Genomic DNA, 10246 nt, shown 5'->3' with positions numbered 1-10246 from the left:
TCGGAGGGCTTGAGAGGGGAAAACAGGGCTGCTGAAGAGTCGGAGTGAGAGGTGGTGAGAGCCTAGAGTAAGGCAGTGTGCAGAGAGTGGGTGTTTGCGGAATATACACGAATCAGAATCAGTGCGATAGGATAGACCATTATCAGTTGAAAGGAATGGAAGAGAAAGGGAAGAGGAGAAAAACTTTGGTAACTAAGAAATGCTGTTCATTGAGAAAGGAAATAATGGGAATGGAGCAAATCTGGTGAATGTTGAGGCTGCAATTCCTGTGATTTTCTGGGTGGAAACATCTAGGAGGAAAAACACAGAAGTCAGGTCTGTAAGAGAGATAGGGCGGAAGGGTGCTACTGGCCTGTTCAGCACAGAAAATGCTGGTGGAGGCCGAGGCAGAGCATGGAGCACGAAGAAAAGTGGTCTTAGGATGGACTCACAGAGACACCAACAAAGCAAAGAAGAAAAGGTGGACCTGAGATGGACGAGGAGTGGCCCGGGTGGAGGTGGAAAGAGCTGGAAGAGTTTTGGGCTGAGGAAAGGATCAGAGCCCGACTGGGTCAGAAGGTCTGGGGAGGAGGTTGGACGGATAATTGTGCAAATTAAGTATAATTATCCCAACTGACAGAGGAGGACACTGAGGTTTCCTAATGACGCCTAAGACTGCCTTAACCAAGTCTAGATAGAAGTCTTTTGAGCTTGTTTTCCAATTCACCAAATGCAGACAGAGTCTTGCTTCCTGAATGCCAAAACATCATTTAAAAAACTGAAAGAGCCTTAATAGGTAAATGGCTATTATGACAGTCAATTTTGTATGTTTTATGTGACCATATGAGGAACTGAAGTAGCTTACTTTACCCAGAAATTGGTCCTCAGACAAAATATTAATGATGATGATAACCATTTATTTAGCACTTACTGTGAATCTAGCTCTCTAACAGGTCATTTCGTTTCACCACAACGTATAGTCTTCATTTGACACTTGAAAATCTGAGACTCAGAGAGGTTTAAGTATTTGCCCAAAGTTACAAGAGAAATAAACATTGGATAGGACGTAAACCTACCCAACTTCAAGAGCAATGCATTCTGACAGTTTTAGAGGGAGATCATAAAAAGGTCAGAAGGTGGGGGTGAGTATAACAAAACTAGGTGAAATCTAGATTAGCTTTAGACTCCTCCCATAAACCCTAGGTCTGTGTTTAAATAACACACACTGTTTAGTTTGATTGAAAAATAGGGACTTTGTTGTGGGACACGAGAGGGAGAAGAGAGGGGACAGGAAACTGCATGTTCCAAACTGGGAAGGGAATTGGAACCGCTGAGAAGATCAGGCAGAGAGGGAAGTGAAGTGGATGTAGGGGTGATGTGAGAAAAGGAGGGGGGTGAAGGGAGCTGGATGAAGGTGGGGTCCAGCTGTGACCAGTCTCATTACCTGGTAGATACTGAGAAGGGTAAACAGGAGACAGTCAAATCTGAGATTGTTAGAGAACACTCCCCCAGACAGATGCCAGGAGAAAAGAAGTCGATAGGTGCAGGGGAAGTCATTCCAGTGCCCTGGATTGAGGTGTTGAGACTAAAATAGCCACAGGGGAACCCGGGGGTGGGGGGGGTCATGGAGTGGGGGGCAATCACGGAGGGCCACACTAGGAATCAATGCTGGAAGAAATCCATAGAATTTGGTTGTGTGGGTGGGGTGGAGAGAATGTCAAATTGATTCCAGGTTTTAGAACCCAGGCATCTAGATTTACAAAATATGGAACTCCGTAGGAGTTGGTTTCTCCCTCAGCATTACAGCTCCATCATCTGCATTAGTCGCTTTCCCCTTTTATTTGCTTCTTTGTCCCTTTTCTCTGGTCAAGTTGCCTCAGGTACACTGCTCCTGGGAATGGAATTTCCATGCACAGAGATCCCTTGGTTTTTTTCTGGTGCACTCTATCTTACTGCTGCTTCTGTCATCCCTCCCGCCTAATTCTGTGCAGTGCGTCCTTCTTCCCGCCCCGGCACCCTTGCCCCATTCATATCCTGTAGCCCGCCAGGAAGATGAGGCCCTTTCAGAGCTATTAACAATGATAATAAGCATTTACTGTTTCCAAGCATTCCATTTTGCCCATTTCTTTATTTCACCTTCTTGCCCGTTATATATTTTGGGTTGACTTTTCTGTTACTTCCTCTAACAATTATTTCAATTGGTGAAATCAGGTACATTTATTTGCATACCCAGTAGACTGAAAAATGTCCCCAGAACCAATTTAAAGTACTGTCAAAAGTCTTTTAAAAATATTTTATGCATTCATTTGCCTTTTTTTCAACTAGAAAATGCCTCCATATTTTTCCCCCTTTTATTTGTTAATGCCAGTATTATTTTATCAAGGAGGAATCCCAGTATCCCTACATAAATTCCACCCTCCAGTAAACATCCTTTAGTCCTCTCCTTCCTAAAGCTAAACATCCAGCTCTTTACTCTCTCTCTCTCCCCCACCCCAACTCTCGGGGTTCTTTGAGGCCCTGCTGTGTAATGATAGATGGCTACAAAAACCACACCTTATCTTTGTTTCCAGTCTGTTGCCTGTCCAAGCTCAGTAGTTCTATCACCAAAACCTGCTTATTAACAATCCCACAAGTCTCACCGCCAGTTCCTCCCACTCTCTCAAAAATAATCGGCCCATCCATATTCTGTTGACTCAATCTTTGCAATTTCTGTCGTCACCTTCAACCTTTTGTGATGAATCACCCACTTGAATCCTAAAAGTGGACATCGGGCTGTTCCAATCTGTAGCTTATCACTACCTGGCTGTGTGACATTAGGCCAACCATCTTGCCTCTCCAGGCTCTACTGTGACAAGTGAGGGGGTGGGACACAAGGGTCTTTAGGGTTTTGTCAATTCCAACCGTGGGTGGATTTCTCATTGCCACCACAAGCGGATCTCCAACAGAAAACACTCTAGAACTGGCTGTATGAGTCCCATCCAAGGGTCTGTCCTATCTTTCCCGCCTGCATTTTCCTTTTCTCCCTGAGACAGACTGCTTTTGAGACTGTGAAAGTCTCTCTTGCGGGACTTGTGGACTCTACCACAGTAGCCCATGGTCTGTCACTCTCTCAACCACCCTTTCCAGAAGTCTGAACTTTCTCCCTGGTGTTCTGGAGCCCTTTGGTCTGGAAGCAGATTGAGAACCTCCATCTCGGTGCAATAACCCGACCTGACTCCCACTCTGCTTCTGAATTTCCATCTGCATTGTCCAGAGGTAATTGCCTCTTGAAATGCTTAGATAACTGCCAGGAAAATATTTACCTGCTCATTGGTGCTCCTGGGGAATTTCGTGGGCCAGACTCAGCCCCTCCCTGTAACAGGCTCTGCCCTCAGGCCCATGACTCACTCACTCAGCAGCAGGGATCAGTAGTCACTCCCTGGGAGCTCCCTCACCAGCTCAGAAAATCTGCACAGCACATACCAACCCAGCTCCTTTCTTCCACACTTGCCCTGTTCACCACCACCCAGAACGAATAAGCACCGGATCTGCTCACCTCTACTCCCTGCGTCTTCCTGGTGACCGCAGGCTCATTTATCGCCGTGTTCCCTGGGAATTCCGCAGACTGAATGGATGCTTTGCCTGATCCTCTTCCTCGGAAGAGGCTACAAAAATTTCCACTCCATAATTGTCACATAAAATGCGCGGGTGGGAAGAAGTGGGTCAAAAACTATTTAGTATAGAGAATGTGCTCAGAACAGTTGAATCATGACTGAGTTTGGCATCGGTTTCTCTTTAGATTGTTTACTTGTAACCTTTGGCCCTTCTGCACCCGATTTCAGAGCTATAAGTTTACATTAAACAGCAGGCATCTCCCCAGGCATGTTTACAGCAATTGTGGCTCCTGAGTCACTGAACTATGCCAGTGACAGAGCCAAGTCACCACCACCATGGTATTTATGTAGAGGATTGAAAACCATGTACAAACACGAACAAGGCGCAGTGATGTGTGTTGGGAGATGTGGAACAGTTGTGTCAATAAGGGCCACTGGAAATCCGCAACACTGGATTTCTAATTTGCTCTCATTAAAAGCACAGACTATTAGGGGTAGAGCAACAGGGGGTGCAGAAGGAAATCGGGTTTATGTCAGGGCAATAAATATGTGTGTGAAAGAAGGGGGCAGTGAATTTAATTTCTTTAGATTTTCAAAGACTTTTAAACGACTTCTATGTCAAAGGCCAGTTTAAAAAAAAAAAAAACAGTCTTCATAAAACCAAAATGCATTTTATCTTGTATCATGGATACAGGCGTTTAAGAGATGCAAAATGAAAATAGGGGAAATAAACACACCTCAAACTGTGAGCCTTCCGGATACTAACATGTAGGCTGAGCTTATTAAAATCATTTTTAAATGATTGCAACAGAGCAAGTCATGCACACAAAAAATTGCAAGATCATAGTTAACCCTAAGTGAACAGTTGATGGTGAAAATAAACTTTAAAGAACAGTTTCCTAAGCTGAGTAGATAAAAGTGATAGAAATTAAATGTGGTTGAGCGCACAGAGGAAATAGTTCAGCATATATCGATGTGATTTTCAGCTCCAAGCGTGTTACATTTCGAAAAAGGGGCTAATAAATAGGACCGGTGTTGAAGTCTCCTGAAGACACTACCCCATGCATGGTTTTGCTTTAAAACCAACAAAATCCTGTCTATTTGTAAATGCCTCAAACACGGTTCTGTCCAAAAAGTATTGGCTAATGGTTATTATCACAATCTCTCATAAGAAATTGCTGTGCTTCTAAGGCAATGATGCCAATCAGGATTAAATTATAAATTGAATCAAATTCTGGAAATCTGCAGAAGGAAGAGACAATGAGTGAAACTGTACCCAATTTTCTGAAAACCCAGTATGGGAAATTCAGTAATTCAGCTGAGGAGAGACTATTCATATCTAAGTTTTCTTTGTTTTTTGTCTTTAAAACCAAGGACCTAAAAACAGGTAGAAGCCAATTGTCTTTTAATTTCCCAGATTAGGTGAGAATAACCCAAATAAACAAATACACAATAAAAATCTGAAGACAGTTTTAGTCTGATAGAAGTCAGCTTCAAAGGTGCACAGAAAGCCTTAGCAACTTCAAGCAAAGAAGCAGTCATTCAGCTAAAAAAATTATTTGCAGATGTGTCATTCAGAAGTGGATACTTTACCTCTCTGAGAAAATTTGCCTGATATTTTTGGGAAAATATAAAGTTGGATATGGCTCTGATTGAGCTACATGGTCGGTAATTAAATACTGGTTTGAACAAATAATTTGGATTATAATTATTGTTGCTGTTAAGAAAAACCAGTTGTTAGTTTACAAATAATCTACACATATTAATATATCATATATTAATAATAAAAAGCTGGCTTTATGAAAATAGTGAAAAACCTCCATCGAACTTTTCTAAAACCATCCCATTTTAGATTGTCTAGTAATGTCAACCTATTTAGGATAAATTAATATTAGCCCCATCTTAATTACAATAGTGATAACTTTTCTGAAAATTAAGCAAGGTAACTTACATTTTAGGATGGATGAAAACAAAATGTGTTAGCAAAAGTGATACTATCATGTCATATCATCATAAACTGGGTATAGGACAAAGTTTGCAGTGTAATTCTTACCTTTGTAGAAAGCTACAATGCAATTTTACCTTTGAGCCCTCCTAAAGCTAAAACAGAAGAGTAGAACATCCCAGGGAAGGACCATAATGACCCGGCTTAAAAGATGGCTGTACTGTTGCTGTATGAGGGCTCTGAGAAAAAAATGTACGGTGATGCTCTTCTACTAAGAAAGGAGATCTGACGGGGGATTGACTGTAGAGTTGGATAGGACTTTGGAGGTCGTTTGGTCCAATCGTGCACTTTACATTTAAGGTAACTGAGACATAGACAGGCTGAATCACGACAATGTGGCAACCGGAGCGTAGTATGTCTCTTGACTTGGGTCCTAGGACTCTTTCCATAGCACTGTATTGCTTGTCACAAAGAGGATGAAACAGCTGGGAAGATACGTCCACAATAATCCAAGTGAAAACATAAAACTAGGAAGGGTGTGAGTAGGATTTCCAAATCCACCCAAAGCAGCCTATACCTTATGAGTTCAGTGAAAAAGAAAGTTTGAATGGGATTTTCATCACCCATCAATCCTTCTAATTTCTTATACAACCTCTGATGCCATCACAGAGAAACTGCCCAAAGTCTTGGGAATCATAAAGCAAACGTCCACAGCCACCATAACCTAGCTGCCATCTTGGACCTTCATGACACCCGAATCAAATAGCCTGGAAGCCTCATGGAAGTCCACGTGCTGAACTTTGCTCAGTGCTCAAGAGTTTGAGGAGAAAACACTCAGAGAAGTGCCAAGTTTATTAGAGTGAGAGAGTATTACCCTCACATTGCCACTAATAGATCCCAGAGATACATGCACTGACCTCATACCAATAATTATGGGAAAATCTTTAGGGTTGGAAGCTACCTTAGAGGTCACCCTCCCATCTGAGTTATAATATTAATCCCCCTTAAACGTCTCCTTCAGTGAACTGAGGTGAGATTCTGTTTAACATATGGCCACGAGGGAAACTCTGGTCAGCTCGGACTCTGCGCTCAGGAAGCAGAGAATGTAAGTACTGTATGGTTGTATGCGTCAGGTTCCTTGGCATAGGCGCCGTTGGTCTTTTTTCCTGTGAGAAAAGGTTTCCAGAGTCCAGTGCAAAGTCCCTCAAAATCCCCGACCAAGCACAAACACAAAAAGGAGGGCTGGGATGAGCAATGGGATTTTGTCCTTGAGTTCTCAGAAGGTCTAGTTCTCGGTTCACAAAAGGCCTCTGTTGCATGGTTGTGGGGCCAGCCCTCTCCAAGGACCTCTTGTCCTTAAGCTCAGGAGATTCCTCCCAGAGAAAAGCTAGGTCTGCTGTTCCACCAGCTGTAGTTTGGCAGTCTTGACTCGCTGGGCTTCCTTCAGGTTCCGGGCACGAACGTCTGGGTTGGAAATGAACTCCACCTGTTGTACAGGGAACCAGCCTCGTTCGCCATCTGAGAGTCTCACGCCCTCCAGCCAGCCTATGGGTACAGGGTGGGTAGGAATAAGAATGACCTGGAAAACACGCACAATAATTTCCCCTGGATCTCCTTCCCAGAAACTTTTCTGAGCCATAAGGTTGAATGGACTGGAGAGCCCTCGGTATTTATTAGATAAAGCCTCCCAGCCAACCCTGGGAGCTTTAGGTCTAGAAAAGTCTATAGCTGCCTACTCCTGAACGATCTCCACTGTTATGTGTTGAATTGTGTTCCCCCCAAATATATGGAGTGGTAACCTGAAGTACCTCAGAATATGACTTTATTTGGGAATAGGGTTGTTGCAGATGTAATTAGTCAACTTAAGATGAGGTCACTTGAATAAAGTGGGCCATTAATCCAATATAAATGGTATCCTTATAAAAAGAGGGAAATCTGGACACACACACAAACACAGAAGGAAGACAGAGGTAGAGATTGTGCTTCCACAAGCCACATCACACCTGAGGTCACCAGAAGCTGGAAGAGGCAATGAAGCCTCCTCTACTAGAGGCTTTAGAGAGAGCAGGGACCTGCCAACTCTTTGATTTTGGACTTCTGGTCTCCAACACTATGAGAGAATGAATTTCTATTGTGTTAAGCCACTCAATTTGTGGTGCTTTGTTACTGCAGCCCCAGGAAACCAATACCTCCTCCTCTAGTGTCCCGTCTCTAATGCCCTGCCTGGTCTCCGTAGAGTCCCCCTCTTACCATCGCTGCTTTGTTGGGTCACCATCACCACATCTGCCTTCTCCAGAGCCAACTCGTCATTCTCTCGGGGTTTGTAGGCTCGGAGGCACTGTACTTGTGGGGAATCTTTGGAAGAGAAGAGAGAGCGTGAAGAGAGGTTAGGAAAGGCAAGTGACTGGAACTTGGAGAAGGAATTGCAGGAGGAAGCTGGGAAGACGTGGGATAGAGAAAGTTTGGGCTTTTGAAGAGACAACTGGAAAAGTCTTCATCTTCTCTCAGGGAACAAAATGATTGATAAGGAAATAGAAATAACAGAGTTGAAATAAATCAAAATTTCTATTTCTCCGGGGAAGCTGAATTGAGAAATATTCTGTGATCACCTTTAGTGATTCATCATTACAAATCCTGGAGACCCTTCTTCCGTCGGAAGCCTTCTCTGCCTCTACAGTCCTCAGTGGATTCTGAATTCCTGTAAAACTGACTGTCTAGGCCAAACCCTGGATCCCTTATCTAACTGTGTCGTGTATGTGTTCTGGCTCACCAACTAGATTGTGAAACCTGAATCTGTGACTCACTCTTCATGTTCTTCACGGTACCAGATGTGGGACTAAAGGAGACTTAACCGTGGGGTTCCAAGTATGACCTAAGAAGGCACTTAATCCCCTTTAGCTTCAGTTTCCTCCTTTGCAAATGACTGGGTTGGTCAAGCAGATTCTTGAGGAAATTCTGGATGTCTTATGTTTCTATATTTTTATGAATCAGGAGAAATTCCCAGTTTTGAAGCTCAAGATTAACAAGCCTCTGAGTACTCCTGACCCATAAGCATTCCATCTTACATGGGTTTATTGCTCTTTCCCCATTACCACACTGTACTGGGTTCCTCAGGAAACAAAGAGAACAACACTCCTTTATCACCTGCACTTCTTTTTTGAAAGCTCATCGTCATCTGCCATTCACAAGGTCAGCGGAGGGAGGAGGGTAGAGGGAGAATTATTTTGCTTCCTTCCCAACCCTGGGGAACAGAAGCCCAGCAGATGGATCACACAGTGAGAGGGTTAACAGAACATAGTTTATAGCCTGGCTCTCCTACTTCCTTTTCCAAGCTTCCTGGTATTTGTTTGTTCTTTTGAGTCACTAAAGACTCAGTCTTCCTTGGAATTCAGTTCCTTTCTGGACACAAAGTAGGGAATCCTTGCTGGAGGACAACTGCGGGGCTTGGAGGAAACCCACAAATCCTAAGATAAGGAGCACGGATGTACACAATTCCTAATGTGCGTGTGACTGCTTGGGTACCCATGGGGACCTGGGTAGAGTGAGGGGTGAAGGCAGTGGTCTCCAGTCGTCCTACAGGAGGGCATGTGCTTACGACAAATCCACTGTGTTGCTATCCTCTGTGACTCTTACTCCAGTTCTACTTCCTCCCATTTTCCCCAGAACTTCAAATAGGTAAAATCTAGGCATAACAATAGCAGGATACACGTAAGGGGACAAATATTTTTAAAAAAGCAAACTATTGCCCAAGGTAGGGAATACATGGTGAGAGCGAAGGCACTACCATGGTGATGGGAAGTTTTAAGCAGCAACTCAGGTGTTTAAGCTCCAGTTGGCAGTCTTCCACCCCGAAATTCTGGACAAAAGCATGAAACAGAAACCTTCCAGAATTACCACCCAGCCCTCTAACCCGGCCGTTTTCTCCTCCTCCTAGACCATCACTTACCACGACATTCCAGAAGGTCCAACTCCTCTCTTGGCATGGCCAAGGCTGAGATCCATCGAAGCTTTTCACTTCTGAGGAAACAAAGCAGGGTCACTTCAACAACAACAAACAAAGCTTCAACAACAGCTTTGGGGGTGTAGGAGAAGGGGCAGAAGGGAAGGGAACATGGCTGTGGGAAAGACCTGTCTAGTTCAATGGCAATGAGGACAAAACTCTGCTTGGTTAGAAATATGACAGGATCTTGAACTACATGGTAATGTGTCTTGTCACCCTTTATTTTTCCCCTCCTCTTTCCAGGCTTATCCTGTTAGTGGCATCTCATATCTTTCAAGTGGTGGCATAAAGTCAACTGCCAATTATAAGCAGGTAGATTTTCCATTTCGGGAACTGTACTAAGCAGAATGTTCATCTCAGTTTAGATTCCCTCAATCACTTTGCACAATTCTTGGCACTCCTCTGCCCACCTCCCTCCCATCAAATATCTCAGAGATGAAAATTATTCTGTAATCATAATTATATCAGGGAGATAATTCTAATTTTCTGTCATGTAATATAATCCAAACCTAATTTTGTAATTATCTGAAGGTTTTGCGTTATCTTAGCCTCTGCTTCCAAACACATGTGACAAACTGAGAGCAGACACTCCTACTGGTCCAGGAAGATGCTGCCTAAAGCATTGAACAAAGGCCATGAGGCTCCTTCTGATTACTTGCTTTAGGTGATATTTTGTATACCACCCCCTTTGTTCCATAAGTGAAGACAGGCATTAGTGATTCCACCCTG

General features: G+C 43.5%; 1 protein-coding gene across 1 annotated transcript in view; it reads right to left on the bottom strand.

Annotated features, from left to right (window-relative positions):
* Positions 1-4225: 4225 nt before the first annotated feature.
* ARHGEF5 (Rho guanine nucleotide exchange factor 5) overlaps positions 4226-10246 on the bottom strand; it is a 47872-nt gene continuing 41851 nt past the window's right edge. Inside the window, exons 14-16 of the mRNA XM_081038257.1 lie at positions 9464-9534; positions 7768-7872; positions 4226-7062 (exon numbers count right to left, since the gene is read on the bottom strand). Coding sequence (XP_080894383.1) covers positions 6905-7062; positions 7768-7872; positions 9464-9534 — 334 coding nt within the window. The 3' untranslated portion in view covers positions 4226-6904. The remainder of the gene's footprint in view (positions 7063-7767; positions 7873-9463; positions 9535-10246) is intronic.

The sequence above is a fragment of the Rhinolophus hipposideros genome (genome assembly GCF_964194185.1).
Source record: "Rhinolophus hipposideros genome assembly, chromosome: 25".
Lineage (NCBI taxonomy): Eukaryota > Metazoa > Chordata > Mammalia > Chiroptera > Rhinolophidae > Rhinolophus > Rhinolophus hipposideros.
The sequence above is the reverse complement of the archived record's forward strand: the minus strand, read 5'-3'. Positions and strand labels throughout refer to the sequence as shown.